Source organism: Balaenoptera borealis (genome assembly GCF_965194805.1).
Source record: "Balaenoptera borealis genome assembly, chromosome: 5".
NCBI classification, from domain to species: domain Eukaryota; kingdom Metazoa; phylum Chordata; class Mammalia; order Artiodactyla; family Balaenopteridae; genus Balaenoptera; species Balaenoptera borealis.
Genome location: NC_138862.1, coordinates 113,633,921 through 113,649,992, shown reverse-complemented (window position 1 = coordinate 113,649,992; position 16,072 = coordinate 113,633,921). Strand labels below are relative to the sequence as shown.

The 16,072-nt window shown below is 40.1% G+C and overlaps 1 protein-coding gene and 1 long non-coding RNA gene across 2 annotated transcripts in view; one reads left to right on the top strand and one right to left on the bottom strand.

The window, feature by feature from the left end:
* Positions 1 to 16,072, bottom strand: part of LOC309629968 — an 820,276-nt gene that overhangs the window by 31,577 nt on the left and 772,627 nt on the right. The gene's annotated exons all lie outside the window — the stretch shown is intronic.
* Positions 1,316 to 7,560, top strand: RAP2B (RAP2B, member of RAS oncogene family). The gene has a single exon (XM_082394510.1). It carries the CDS (start codon positions 1,451 to 1,453, stop codon positions 2,000 to 2,002), a length of 552 nt encoding a protein of 183 aa, XP_082250636.1. The 5' UTR covers positions 1,316 to 1,450; the 3' UTR covers positions 2,003 to 7,560.

Genomic DNA, 16,072 nt, shown 5'->3' with positions numbered 1-16,072 from the left:
TCTATAAATAACCAATCACGAGCGGAGGCTACTTTTTAGCCAATGAAGCAGCCCAAACTGATAAAACCTTGGCAGTAGCCAATGGGAGAACACTCGAGGGTGTGAGATTTGCGCCCCGGGGCCAATGGGTCCTGAGTCTGGGAGAGGTAATCTGAGCTGGAGTGTGGGGGTGTGGTGCACAAGCTTCCTACTTCCAGGCCCCAAAACCTGCTCTGCCCACTGAGCATGCCCTGACTAGCTGCGGGCGCCGCCGCTGCCGCTGCTTCTGGATCGGGCTGTGATCCGCTCTCCGGGTTTTGGCCCCAGCCGAGTGGGGAGGTGGGTGGGGCCCGCCGAGTCCCAGCCCGGAGACCGCTGTGGTCACAAGAGGCTGCACCTTCCCTCGTGGGGACAGGGTTTCAGACCCAGTGTTCCTCTTTTCTTTGTCCGAGGGATGAAGTACGAGAAGAGTCGGCCAGAGAAGGCCGGGTACAAAGGGCCGCGCCTTGAGTGGGGGAAGATGCTCCGCCAGCCAATCATACCCCCAAATGTCTTTTGGGTCTCGGTTCCGGGACGCACACCAGCCTGCAGGCCGGGGAGTGGAGTCCACGAGCTTTGGATAAAGGAAGGCGGAAAGAGGCTAGCCCACCCCAACCCCGGGGTGGCCCGCCGCGCCCACTCGCTTCTCGCAGAGCCGGGGCCCCTATGCACTAACCCCAAAGCCGCGAAAGAAGGCGGTCTTCGTCCTCCCAGCCGGTCTCTTAACACCCACACACACACACACCTTCCCCACCACACACACACATTTCTTCTCCAGCTCCTAGACTATCGCCTATCGCGAATCCGCTAGCCCTGAATCAAATCTCGAGCCCCACCCACAGCCCCACCCCCGCCCGGCCCCCCGGAAAACCAGGAGCGTGGGATCCGGCGGGCGCGGCCGGCGGCGGCGCACTGGGCATGCTCGCTGGGGCGGGGAGAGCTGGGCTGCGCGCGGCGAGTAGGAAGCCCTCGCCCCGCGGAGGCTGCGGGAGAGAGCTAGATGGGCCGCGGCGGTGGGCGCACGATCTGCGGGGACTCATGCCACCCGCGTCCCGGCCCGGCGCGCAATTAGCAGCCGCCTCCGCAGCCCGCCGCCGCCGCCGCCTTCTCGCCTTCCTGGGCTGCCGCGGCGAGAAGCTGCAGTCCTTGCCTCGCACCGGCTGCCGGCATTGTCCTCCCGTTCCGCCGCCCAAGCTGCCGCTGCCGCCGTGGGCTGCTGCGGGGCCCCGGACCCGCGCCGCAGGGACGCGCTGCCGCCGCCGCCGGTCGGTCCCCGGTCCCCGCTTGGTGATTTCCGCGCCCTGCGCTCCTCTGCCGTCCTCTCCTTAGTTTTTCCTGCGGAGCTGAGGACGGGGAGAAGTCCAGCCGCCAAGCCCAGCCTTCCTCCGGCGTGCAGCCCCGACGGGGCCGCGGCAAGAGCGCCGACGGAGCCATGAGAGAGTACAAAGTGGTGGTGCTGGGCTCGGGCGGCGTGGGCAAGTCCGCGCTCACCGTGCAGTTCGTGACCGGCTCCTTCATCGAGAAGTACGACCCCACCATCGAGGACTTCTACCGCAAAGAGATTGAGGTGGACTCGTCGCCGTCGGTGCTGGAGATTCTGGACACGGCGGGCACGGAGCAGTTCGCGTCCATGCGGGACCTGTATATCAAGAATGGCCAGGGCTTCATCCTCGTCTACAGCCTTGTTAACCAGCAGAGCTTTCAGGACATCAAGCCCATGCGGGACCAGATCATCCGCGTGAAGCGGTACGAGCGCGTGCCCATGATCCTGGTGGGCAACAAGGTGGACCTGGAGGGCGAGCGCGAGGTTTCGTTCGGCGAGGGCAAGGCCCTGGCCGAGGAGTGGAGCTGCCCCTTCATGGAGACATCGGCCAAAAACAAAGCCTCGGTGGACGAGCTGTTCGCCGAGATCGTGAGGCAGATGAACTACGCGGCTCAGCCCAACGGCGACGAGGGCTGCTGCTCGGCCTGCGTGATCCTCTGAGGCGCCCGCGGCTGCCGCGCGCCGGCCGCGCTCTGCGCACAAAAGCCAAACGCACCCGACTCTTCTAAATGTGATTTCTCTTCTTGCTTTGAGATTGGAGACGACTTTGCATCAGCCGGGGTGTCCCGGGAGCCCGGCTGGCCGCCGTGGCCGCGTCCCTTGCCTCTGCCCCGTGTCCGAGGGGGTGTCCCGTCATGACCATCCGAGACCCGGTGGAAATGTGGCTCTTTGCAGCATGTACGTTTCTCATTGATTTTGGTTGGCGCATATTTCCCCATTGAAGCAGCCGTTGCGGCGCAGTATGGCAGCTTGACACCGGCAAGCGAAAGTTTCAGCCTGGAAAAAAAATGGGGTGGGGGAGGAAGAGGATGGGGAGAAGGTGAAAAAAGGGGAATTCTTTTTTTTTTCAACAACGTTTTTCTAGTTCCAAGTTTTAAATACACGGAAGGAAGTCCGGGAGAACCAAATGAAGGAGCAGGATGAGAGGAAGAAACTTTTGTTTTTTCCTTGTTTTCCAGGAGTAGCTGGAAATTAAGATCGGGTTCCTTTTCTGCCAGCTTGGAAGGGCAACCCCGTGACTGCGATTCTGAGGATGTCTATGCAAAGTTGGATTCTTGTTACAGTATATCCAATCTGAAGTATTGCACATCTGAACTGGGACTGTTAACACTGATGCCAATACAGTGTGGGGTGCCAGAAAGTGTCTGCTGATATTTGTGGAAAAAAAAAATCTATTTTGTTTACCTACTGTATCAAAGGGGAGTCTGGGGGAGAACGGTAGTATTTTTTTTTTTTTAAATCAGCTGTGAAAAAAAATGTTACAGATCTGCACATTTTTGTGTGTACTGTTGTGTGTGTGTTTGTTCGTTTGGTTTTTTAGATTTAGCTTTTTTGTTCTCATTGGTTGGCAGTAACATGGTGTTGATGACTAGCTCTTTAAAATACAGTACAAGGACTTCACAAATGTGATTCAGGGCCCCCAGCACCCCTGTGTCTGCAGAGTGCCTTCAAAACTCAGCTGTTCCAGCCGGTGCCAACCTGTGAACTTCCCACCAGATCCCAGAATCTGCTATTCCCCCCAAACCACTTCCCAGTTTCCTTTCAGTAATCTTCCTGAAGGAGCCAGGACAATAGGGCCTGTTGTTTGGTGAATTTCTTTTATTATTTCCTCTAAAATGTAATTTACTTGTCTTGCAATGGTTTTTTTTTTTTTTTTTTCCTTTTTAAAATTTTTTGCTTCATTTTGTTTCAGTGTTCAGGTATTTAGCTCCCCTTTTATATAATTTTTTTTTAATATTTGGTTTTCTGTTATAGGGTGTTCCTCCACAAGCAAAGAGCAAAATTTTACTGTTGTGATGTACTGAGAGAATTCTAACAATTTGTAATTTCTAATTCCAGACTCACGTTTAATCATTGTCTCTTCATTTTAAGATTTTTAATACAAACATCATTTTTAAAGAAACAAATCCAAACTATTGTTTGTGTTTCTGTGTTTCATATTCAGTGATTTAATACAGTATCATGATTGAGGTGGACAGGGGCAGTACATGGTGCCCTCAAGAGTGGTTTGTCGAATTCTGAAGAGAGAAGTGTCTCAGTGACAACTTGGGTGACATTACTCCCAACTCCTTAAATAATGGAAAAAAATCATCAAGGTCTAGGAAGCCCTGGGGTATGGTGATAACCCTCTGACTATAAGATGAGCTGGATATTGAATCTGTTCTGCTGACTTGGAGCAGTTTATTTCTCTAGGAAGGGGAGAAACCAACTGCTAAGACTGCCTTAGATCTGGGAGAGTAACCATCCACCTGGTCAGACAGGGTAGTGCTTTTAATTTTCTTTTTTTCTTTTTCTTTCTTCCTTCCTTCTTCTTTAGTTTTGTTTTGTTTTGTTTAAAACACCTATCCAGTTGAAAGCATGTTTGGGGAAGATGATTTTCAATTCTGAAGTCATACCTTGTAGTGTTTTCTGCAGTACATTTGTATGGGTTGTGGACAGTATCTCAACCCTTTTGAGGCTTTGATTAGGAAATAGATCATTAGATTAAAAAAGAAGAGAAAAAGAAAAAACTAAGACAGGCCTCTTGCTCTCATTACACTGTGCAGTTTGTGGACCATTTTGACCTCATGAAATTTTCCTTCTAACAGCAGGAGGCAGTGTGAGCTTTTTATTTTGTATTTTATTTTTCCTAAGGGCCGCTTTACTAATATAATCTCCATAGAGTAAAAGAAGGTGTACAACTATATATATCAAGAGCACTTGATATATCTTAGATCCATGAAGTGTAGATGAAGTCTTTTGAAGGGTCTTTTGACAAAGGGATTTATTCTGTTGAGGAAGCCAAAATAAATTACAGACCATAGGTTTTTTTAAAGCTGTATTAACATATCTTGCCTTAAAATGTTGTGTCCTTTGCCCAGGTGACATCTCAGAATTCCAGCATGGAGGAGGAATAGGGAATTCTGCCTGGGTTAGTCCTAAGGCCGTTTTTTTCACTCTTGATCTCACTTAAGTTTAGTATCAAACTCAGTTAGAAGGCAATGTATATATGCTAAATATATAAATTAGGAGAAACTATTCAAACTTAGGCTTTGCAAAGATTCATTCTTGCATTTGTGTAAATTTAGTTGATTCAGTAGATCTAAAGTGTTGAAAATTCTGAAGACATATATCAAGTACTATATAAAGGACTCTTTAAAAGGCATTTAGTGACTGTTTCTTATAGTTTTGTTTTGGTTTTTTGGAAGCTTTTTGACATAAAATGCTGGCAAGTATCTAACTAACTTAAGAAATGTATATACTCCTGACAGGGAATTTTTGAAAACGGGAAATTGGAAGTGAAATAGATTGCTGGGTGCATTAATCATCTTCACACAGGATTTAGTCACTTACATGACTAAATTCTTTATAGGTCTGGGATGGCAAGGCAGAAGATTTTAATATACTTTTACTGAATACTGTAAAATAAATGCTTTTTGGATTCTCAATGAAAGCAACTTTGTGTGTACCCCTGGAGCAGGAAAATAGTATTGAATCTTGTAGCCTTCTCCAATATTTTCTTGACGAAATTGAGAGAAATTAGAGACATTGTTTTTAAGAATATGTCAGTTTATTTGGCTAGTAAGAACTCCTAATAGAATTATGGTGTGAAGAGATAAGAGCATTTGTTTCCCTGGAAAAGTTGGGCTGACTTAAGAGTGTCAAAGGAAGTGAGAGAGGGAGGGAGGGAGGAGTTAGTTGTAAGGCAATCACCTGTCAAAACAGAAACTGGGTGGAAAAGAAACCTTTATCTTGGGGAGCAAAAGTTAACTTTTTAACTTGACCCCTGCTGGTTTTTAACAGCTTTTCCTTTTGGTCCCTGACAGTCATCCAAGCTTTATGTCATTTTAAAGGATTATTTTTGTCCTCCTTTTGTAATAGCTTCAGAAAAGTTGAAGGTATCCTCAGAAAGTCTAATATTTTTGTATTTGGGAGTTATGGTTCTTAGGTACAACAATGTCCACCTTCTTAACTGCTGAAATAGACTCCACTGAATCACATTTTAGGACCAGATCTATATAGGATTAGAATTCTTTCAGTGTATGAGGCTTTATGCTTCCTGATTTGTTAACCTTTCCTATAGGTGGAAATCTTAAAATGCCCCATTGATTCAAATTATTCAGGTAGTTTTGTTTTCGCCAGCATGTTATTGCACCTCCTTTTGAGTTCTATTCCAGTGTTTCTCACAGATGGGATGGGAAAGTGAGAGAACACTGTATGTAGCAGCTGGTCTTGAGAAATAGATACAAAATGCCTGTACCTTAACTGTCATCAAAGGATCTATTTACTTTTCACAACAGCTAGAATAAGCCCCCTACTTAAAAATATGAGGGTTTAATTTGGAGATCACCACCGTGAGTTAAAGCGATATCAAACATTTGTTGCAGTGTCTACTTAATTGGGAAAACTTGGTAAAGTCAATTTTGTCCTGATGAAAATGTAGGAAAGTTTTAAGTACTGTATAATAGAATATGGTAAGGTTGATTATGATATTTTACTCAGACTACTGGGAATAATTAAATGCATTTAATTGAACATGGTGCTAGTTCTAGAAGATACGTTTGATCTAATTAATGACAGTAGGATTTTGATAGTTGGAGAAGGCTTTAGGGATCATCCAGTCCAGAGGATCTCAAACTTGACCATATATCAAAATCACCTGGAGGTAAAAACAAGTCATGCTAAGCTCTTCCTATAGTTTCTTATTCAGTGTATCTGGATATGACCTCATAATTTTCATTTCTAACAAGTTTCCAGGTGATGCTGATAGAGCTGTTTCAGGGACCACATTTTGAGAACTGATGATGATCTAGTCCAAACTCCAAATGAGTACTGAGAGCTACCTAGATATTTAGGGACACAGACTTAAGACCCATGTCACACATTTAGAGTGCTGCCTACCACAAAGTCATGGAATAATCTAGACTGAATTCTGTAGCTATTGAGGACATATGCCAGTTACACTAAGAGTGTTAAACTGTGGAGTGTGAATGGGGAAGCCACATTGCTGGCTGAGTGACCATGTTCATATTAGTATGTGAATAGTTGGGTTCTGGTTTTCAGTATTAATTCAGAAGGTAACGAAAGTGAATAAATGATTAGAATAGGGGCGTGGCCTAAATAATCAGAATCAACATTTTCTCTCAAAAAAATTCTTTTTGAAAAATCTTTGATAAAGGGAACACTTTTAAGTATTTGTCTTCTCTTACTTCAAGATTAAAAGGCAAGAATTTTAGTTTTTTATGATTCCTAGTAAGTATTTTAAGAAGTTATATTTGAGAATTTAAATCTTCAGGTCATAGTAGGCACATGTGTGTGTCAATATGTATATGTGTGTGAGTGTGTGTTAATACATACATTCAGTTTCTTAGCCAAACTTTCCAGGAATCAGTCCATTCAATGGCATTTAGTTCTATAGTTATCCATCCTGGGACGATGAACAGCATAAAATGGTGCCGTGCATTTGTTTCATTACATGTCTTATCTTTTGGAATGGTGAGTGTTGATCTATTTTGTAAATTGGAGGGGGCAGCTATTTATATTTTTCCTTTGTTATTAAACAAATCTCTGAGGAAATGTTTTTCTTAAAAATAGAGTAGGAAGTACATGCTTTTTTGTCCAATTGACTAAACTTGCTATTTTTTAAACTAATTATCTGGCAAAATTATGTGTGCCTAAGTTTATCAGAGGTTTGAAGATGTGTGGTTGGTTTATTTGTGGTAATTGTGCAAATACAGCAAAAACATTTTTTTAAAAGTAGAAAATATTGATGCGTTGAGGATACAGGTACCCAAAAAGGCCCAAGATTATTCCTTGATTGTTAAGAAGATGTTTACAGGGACTTCCCTGGCGGTCCAGTGGTTAAAACTTTGCCTACCAATGCAGGGGACGTGGGTTCAATCCCTGGTCGGGGAGCTAAGAAACCACATGCCTCACAGCCAAAAAACCAAAACATAAAACAGAAGCAGTATTGTTACAAATTCAATAAAGACTTTAAAAATGGTCCACATCAAAAAAAATCTTTTTTAAAAAAAAAGAATATGGTTACAGTGGAAATTGGTAGACATAGGAGAAACTGATGTATTCATTATTCAGCAAGCATTTATCGAGCATATACTGTTAGCTGTGGTGTAAGGACTAATCCTTAAATAGGCAGAAGCCAGGCAAGAGAGCAATAGTTTTGTGCTTTTATCACCATAAGCTGTGAAAATAGCATATATTAAACAGTAGGAGTATGTGTAAAAGCACAGTTACCTGTGCCATCAATTACAATAGAATCCTGTGGGTCTGTCTGGCAGGCAACAGAATAGATAAAATTTGTTAAAAATTGGAACTTTACTTTGAAATGTATGTGGATATTGCAAATAAAAATGGATCCCATGAGGTTTAAGTAACTAATAGTTGTTTTGTTGCATGTGGAGCTCTGTAGTTTTGTGAATCATTTCCAACTAACTTTCTGAGATTAGCTAAAATTGAATATTTAGAAATAAGTCAGTTTACTTTTATATTTTCATGTCAAAGGGAGGAGGGGAAATAGACCTATGAAATTTGTTCACTGTTTTTATATTTTTCTTTTATGAGGAAACAAAAAAGGGAAGGACAATTTAGGTTATATTCTTAAAGAAGCGACTGTTGGCATAAGGTTATTTTGGGCTCCTCATGTAAAGAAGATTCAAGGTAAAGTATTTCTTTTGAAAAAGATAATCTCCTAAAAATGAGTGTGCCAAAGAATTAAGCTATTTTAAGTTTGCTAAGCTTATAGTTATTTTATACAGAAGCTCTTGTTCTCAAGCCTTTAGTGCTTATTGAAGAAGGCAGCCAGCTCAGAGAAAGAAATGTTGGGCAACAAACTATTTATAAGAAGTAACTATAATAGCAATTATTGTAAAACCATATGAACTAAAGGGAGTTGTGATTATTAACCTCCTGCAGTTTGCAAAATGATCTCTAGTGACTCTTTTGTGTAGAATATCTCATGAATTTAACAATATGCTTTTTAAATGTAAAAAGTCACAGAATTACAGAGAGAATAGTTCATCTGAAAGTACTTCATTGTTTATTTTTTTTAAAAATCTGATTATTACTGAACCACTTATGAGATGAAAATTTATTACTTATAGTTTTATAGCTAAAGTAGGGGGTCTTCATGTTTTACATCTGACCATTTATAAAAAGTTTTCAAAATTTGGGTTAAGTCATGAACTCAGAATATTTTAATGTTATTTAATATTTGCATATTAATATAATATTTCAAAAATATTCTTTTTAAAGGCTAACATTATATTGAATTATATCTCTTTCAAGAAAAGAGCCTGTAGAGATCTGTACTAGTACCAGCATAATTCTATAAGAACATATATATCAATAACATATTTTAAAATATATTTTAGATAGTTTTGCATTTACATTTGTAAGTAGGTAAGGAGAATTGCAAGTGTATCTCTAAGTTTGATTTCAGCATCATTCAGCATCTAGTAGAAAGTTTAATTTCAACATCATTCAGCATCTAGCCTTGAGGTGGGAGTTCTTTACTCTGAGTTTGGTTATCTTAGCTTTACTTTATCATATTACCTGTTATTTTTCTTTTTTGTGTATCATTTCATTTCTCTACCTCAGCTTTATGCAAATGGTTTTCTCTGTCACATATGTAATCCGTATTAATCGATAAAAAAAAAATCTAAGAACTGCTTAACTGATGGCTATATAAATGTGCTTTCCGTGTAATAGTGTAAAGGGAAAAGTATTTTTCACACTGTTTGAGGGCCAGACTGAAACAAAGCCAACTAGTCAGAGAAGATTGCCTACTAAACAGATATTACCTTTTGGTGTCAGCATAGCCTTTGCATTTCATTTTTAAAACTAATAAGGGAAATTTTTAAAAACTGAGTTCAGTCGTAGGAATATTCATTTTCATATACTTACAAAAGCCTAAAAATATTTCCAGGCCATCTTTTCTTCTTTACTGATCTTTTCCTGAGGTCAAAAAATGAGACATAACCCATGCACTCTCTTTGAGAGAATCTTATACCTTGAAAGGTAGGGGCAACAATAAACAATAACTTAATCTGAAGGGCAAAACTGTTTTTATACATTTTATACATTTTTATACAAACCTGCTTTTATTTTGTCACTGAGGAAGCACAAATAGTAATAAGGGCAAGGGACTATTTTCCTTAATCATTTTGGCAACGTTCAGCAGACGGGCTGGGTACTCTGTTTGCTAAGGCAGGAGAGTGTGATACAGAGCTGAGAAGGCAATCACTGCAGGCTGAGGTGGAATCCTTCCTCAGCCCACACCCTCATTCCTGCATTCCTACAATCCTAGAGGATTTCCTGTGTCCAGGTTTGTGATTCATTGTGATGCAGGATTTACTGAGGCTTAGGGCTGCTGCTGGCCAAAGGTGAAGAAGCCTATGGGATGGTGTGATAATGCTACTGTAATAAATTCCACTCTGACTCAGGGTTGCTCAACCTCAGTACTATTAATATTTGGGGCTGGATAATTGTTTTTTGTGGAGCACTGTCTTGTGTGTTTCAGGATGTTTAGCAGCGTCCTTGGCCTCTACCCACTAGATGCCAGTAGCACCCCTTCCCATCCCAGTTGTGACAACCAAACATGTCTGCAGACATTGCCTACCAATTGGGGGCGGGGGGAGTTGGGGGGCTGCGGCTTAACAGCCCCTGGTTGAGAGCTACTACTCAACTTGGCTGGTGGATTTGGAGGAGACATAAGCCAGAGGGGAGAGGGCTTGAACCTAGGAGCAGTTAAGATTTTCCTTACTCCAGGAAAGCACTGCAATCAGTGCTTCTCTTTTAAAATATCAGTGTTCTCTGTTATACTTGGGACAATATCACTTTGATCAGCTCATTAAAATCCACACCTAAGAGAAAATCTCAGGGATTGAGATTTTTTGGCGATTTAATCCAAAAGGTGTGTGTGCTCTGGTTGGGGTGATGAACTCTAATGGTCAGAGCGTACCTCAGGGCATGCTGATAACTAAGTAGAGGGACCTAGAAGGGAGGTCAAGGGCATCAGTGTTGCAGGTTTTTGGGGGGCCCCTTAAACCTCCAGTAGGAGACATCTGGAAGGTTTTGAGCCTCACCCAGCTTCCTCCACTCAGAGTCTCTTTCCAGTCAATCCAGGCCCCTATTCCCCACCTGGACTCCTCACTTTGGGGTAGAAAGGATGCATTTTATGCATCCCATCCCTCCTTATTTTCACTTTTGCAATTCCTCCCTCCTTCCCCCTTTCTTCCTTCCTTGTGTCCAGGGCAGACCCATACTGCTTAACTGCACACACCTACCTGTGCCCAAATCACTCCGCCAGGCTGTCAAGAAGGGGGCAGCAGAGGCAGTAGTGATTGCCTCAGTAATGAAGTGCCTCCGGAATCTAGCAGTCTCTAGCCAGCGGCAGACAAGCTGCGGCTGCCAACCCCTGAAATACTGCATTAAGGACTCTCCTGTCAGCAAGTTCCTGAATGTGGAATTAACTCAATGACCATGGACTTTTACTCGGTCATGATTGTTTTTGTTCTTAAGTTTTAAATGAAACAGATATCTTAAAATCTGTGTAATATACTTCTAAAAGCTTTAAGCAACCAGAGACCCTACCTGGTGGGACAATTGTGGTTCTACATTTCACAGGAGGAACATTTGGAAATCTTTCATTCCTAGTAAGTAGGGGATGTAACAGCTTTGTAACTGAGGGAGAACCATCTCCAAGCCCATCAAAAGATTCTAACCTACTAGAAGAGTCTCTCTAAGAAAGGTAGGCAGTAAATTAAAACAATTCTTTATAATAAAAAGGACTGTTTGGTGAAAGTGGATGAGTGATTTGGGTAGCTGAAACTTGCTTCTTAAATTTGAGAACAATCTTGTATTAGGATGGATGGTGTTCATAGATATATTTTATTCAATGTAGTATCTTTATATTAAATCGAAAATGAAAACATCCGATTTAATTGGTAATGTGATCACAATTAAGATAGAGAAAACAGACTTGGTATATCTAAGTTTCCTGTTTTTCTTATACTGTTTTCCTCTTTTATAATTATCTGTGCTGTTTTGCAACATTTTTTTTTCTTTACGTTTCATTGGCTTTGGGGAGTGTTATGTTTTCTTTCTAATTAAAAAGTCTATAATGAGGGAAGTATTCGGTTATGAATCACTGTAGCTAATAGCCAAGAAAATATATGTATTCATAAATTTAAACAAATAAATTAATTGTGTAGGATGTTTTGCAATGTCATTATTTGCATTTACCTTTTATAGCTTAGAAATGATTTCCAGTGCAACATTTTCAGTGGAAATAAAATTCACCCTTTTCTTTGATTAATTACCATTTGACTACTATTCGGGAAAAAGATAGTGATAGTAAGTAGTTTTTTAAAGTACTATCATGAAAGCTCTCCAGTTTATATTTTGTAGCAAAATTACTAACAATTTTCCTTTTTAACTCTTTCCTCGGAAAAGTAGCACTTCATGAATAGAAAAAAAGCATGTATGTGAATTATCGAAAAGTCATATCGTAGTTGTTTGGATTTATCATGATGGTGGTGATTTGGCAAAATATTTACCTGCTTAATTACAAGTAATATAATTGATTTCTATTAGCCTAGGGAAATATCAAAAATACATGCACAATAGGACTAGAGTGCTTTTTCGGTGTTAACAATTTTGGAGAATTTTACACATTTCTATGTATAAACACATAGATAACACATCAGAAGTAAATATACAAAAAGTTGGCCTCCTCGAAAGTATTTTTGTTTAGTCTTTTTAACATGTTTTTTAAAATTCTGTGATGAAAATTATCAGAATGATAACAGTGTCATTCAGTGAGAATCGCCAATTTTCATGTTAAAAAATTTTAAGACCACTTAGGTTATCTTCTTTTTCTTACTGCCCAAGCCTGGCCCACTTTGACTTTTGAGAACACAGCCTTTGATTTGCCAGAGAATATGAAGAGTTTCTGTTGTCTACAACGAATTCCAAATGGACTTTAAAGTATTACATATCAGAACTTAAATAGATGACAGGAATCTGATTTTTACATTTTTAGTATCAGAATACAAACTTTGTATAGCGTGGCTTTCATTAAGCAGTAAAACATTTAATCATAAATGATCAGATAATGACTGTTGTAGAGGAAGTGAGTGAATTTTATAATTGCTGTCAATATCATGCCATTGAAACTTCATTCCCTTAAGTTTGTGAAACGGGTATTTTCTTGGCTATTCTTTACGTGCGTTTTAGAGTAAAAATGAAATCTCTGTAAATTTGTTATTTAAAAAATTGATCTTTTGGAGTATTTTTCTCTTGGTATTATTCTTAAAAATACTATAGTTGACCTGAATAGAGTTAAAGCTTTTGCCCCAAATACTAAATTACGGTTCCCGTAGCAACCATAATTTACCCTCTTATATAACTCCCTGTTTCATGCCATGGTTAATATATGCAATATAACTCTAATTAACTTTCATCTTTCCTTAGATTAAGTGTTTGGTTTCCAGGACTAGAAGGTGGAGTAAGGTGGGGAGTGATGCTGTGTTTGTAGAATCTGCAGATTGAGAGCAGGAGGATTGCCAAGTAATAGAAGAAGGATTTACTTAGGATTTCTGTCATGATATTTTACTGTGTTTTGAATCAGAAAAAAAAACATATTAAACTGAGCATTTAAATTCATGATGTATAGTATGCATGAATGAAGTTTCTTAACTGACATTATAGATCTTGAATTAGAATCTCAAAAAATAATTATCAGAACATTTTTTAACTTACTTGATTAGAATACTGTATTATAAGATGATATACCCTCATTTTATTCTAAGGACATAGCCATCTGCAAACTGTGAAGAATGCATTCATGTAGTCAGTTAAATACGGAGCACCAAATAACTACTGTACCAAGAATTAGATACCATCTGTGCCTTCACTATATTTAATATGTTCTTACATTGAATTTTACTATTGATTTTCTCCACTAGAAGGTAAGTCTGTAAGGTTAAGGGCTCATCCTTTTATCCTCAGTGCCTAGAACAGTGCGTGTCATGAATCAATAGTATTTGTTGAATCAGTGAATGAGCAATTAGTCACAAGGGGAAAGGAAGTAAGTTTGACTACAATGCTAAAAATAGGTCACAATAACTAGAAAAGTTGGAATATTTCAAAGTTCTACATCAATTGCAGGCAAATATTATAGAATGAAATTTGTGGCCTGTTCTTTTATTCATCAGTTCTTAAATTTATAGCTTGGAATGGCAATGCCATTATAGTGTTAATGGGACTTAAATTTTCTGTAAAGTTATCAGAAGCAAAGTTAAAAGAGTTCTAGAACTTTTAGGAAATTAGTATATTGTGTTATAAACCTTTGCCCTGCTCTGCATTGGTTTTCCAAATGCAGGTATGCCTTGGTTTATGCAGTGGATATGATTTGGGAAAAAACTGTGTATAAAAATTGAATCATATATAAGATACATAAAAAAACCTTACTATTTAGTGGACCCACCGTTGAATCATTCAAAAGCAGATACATTATTATAGTACAAATAACCACTAGCTAACAATTTGAATTTGTGTTATCACACACTAGATTTTTATGTTAGAAATTTGTTTCTTAAATTATTTTTTAAATTTGAACACTTAGAATTCTATTTTTTCCAAATGGCAGGCTCTTATTAAATTTAGTAGTGCTTACCTTAGTCATGCTTGTCTAGATTGTTTCTACTCTGCGACTTGATTGCTCACCTCTGTGTCTTCCCAGCTTATTTGCTGAAACTCAGGTCTACCAGGACTTAGAGTATTTTTGAATAACCACTCCTAAATTAGAGTTGCTTTCTAAGCAATAGTTTTAACTTTTCAAGAAACTCATAATAAGTTTGAGAAAGAACCTAGAAAAATGGAAACTGGTTTTTCATATTATAATATTTCACAAAGAATTTAATTTCTTTATTATCCTTAAGATTTTTAAGAAGTTCGTGATGAGAGATGCCATTTAGAAAAAGAATAATAAGAAGGATAAATTATACTGTGCCTAGTAAAGACTGGTAGTAATAAATGTTCCCATTTAGAAAAATAGGTTACATATAAATATTATATAGGTTATAAACATGTAAGTATCTACTCTATCCTTGTTTCAGACTTCCTGTTACATTTTTAAGAAAATCTTATAATTTATCTAATTTAATTCCTTACACTCAGCAAACACTATAAGCTTTATGTTAGCTCCACAAGCAGGCATCCCTGTTCCCAGTGGGGTTTGCTCTGCGGCAGTGGTTCGCAAAGTAGGGGCCCCAGACCAGCAACATCAGCATCACCTTGTTAAAAATGCAGATTCTCAGGCCCCAACTCAGACCTACTCTATCAGAAACTCTAAGGGCGGGGCTGAACAATGCGTTTTAATGCACATTCCACATGCTTTTATCCATAATAAAGTTTGAGAACTACTGTTCTATGGGATATAGGAAGGAAAACCTGTTATGAATGGTGCCGGTTTTTGTTGGAAAGATAAGACATATACACAAATAACAGTAATAGCAGGGTGACAAGGAGAAAAGGATGGCATTCACCATAAAATAGTCCTAGATAGGACTTGCCTGGTGGTGCAGTGATTAGGAATCCGCCTGCCAATGCAGGGGACACGGGTTTGAGCCCTGGTCCAGGAAGATCCCACACACTGCAGAGCAGCTAAACCTGAGCGCCACAACTACTGAGCCTGTGCTCTAGAGCCCACGAGCCACAACTACTGAGCCCGTGAGCCACAACTGCTGAGCCCGCATGCCACAACTACTGAAGCCCGCCTGCCTAGAGCGTGTGCTTGGCAACAAGAGAAGCCACCGCAATGAGAAGCCGGCGCACCGCAACAAAGAGTGGACCCCATTCGCGACAACTAGAGGAAGCCCACGCGCAACAACGAAGACCCAACGCAGCCAAAAATAAATAAATTAATTAATTAATTAAAAAAAATAGTCATAGATAAATTGGAATTGGAATTTGTGAAGAAGAGATTACTTTACCGTGGACCAGATATCTCCAATCATTCATTCATTTATTGAAATATTCTAGGTGCTGGGGCTCAGTAAGACATAATCCTTGACTTAACTTATTAAATATTTAAATTCATAAATAGGTGATTCTACTTGCTGATTACCTCACAACTAGAAGAAACTTAAGAGATCACATAATCCAACTTGAGAGTGCATCAGAATCATCTGGATGGCTTGTTAAAACACATATTGCTGAAACCCAGTATTCCTAATTCAGTAAGTACAGGGTGGGGCGTGGGAAGCAATATTTCTAACAAATTCCCAGGTGGCACTGATGCTGCTTGTCTTCAACTTGAGAATCACTGACATGGTCAGTAACTTCAAGTTAAAGCTGGTAATGCTAGGGCCCAGAAATGTGACTTGCCCAACAAAAGTTAGCTAATGCCTAAGATGGACGTAAAACGAGGTTGCCAACTCCCAGTTCAATAGAACCTCCACTGCAGACTGCCTTTGAGACACCCCTTGAAGAGAGGATGCTTGCTTGACC

Excerpts from the sequence above, each read along its gene's own strand:
- RAP2B (XM_082394510.1), top strand. The coding sequence starts at position 1,451 with ATGAGAGAGTACAAAGTGGTGGTGCTGGGCTCGGGCGGCGTGGGCAAG.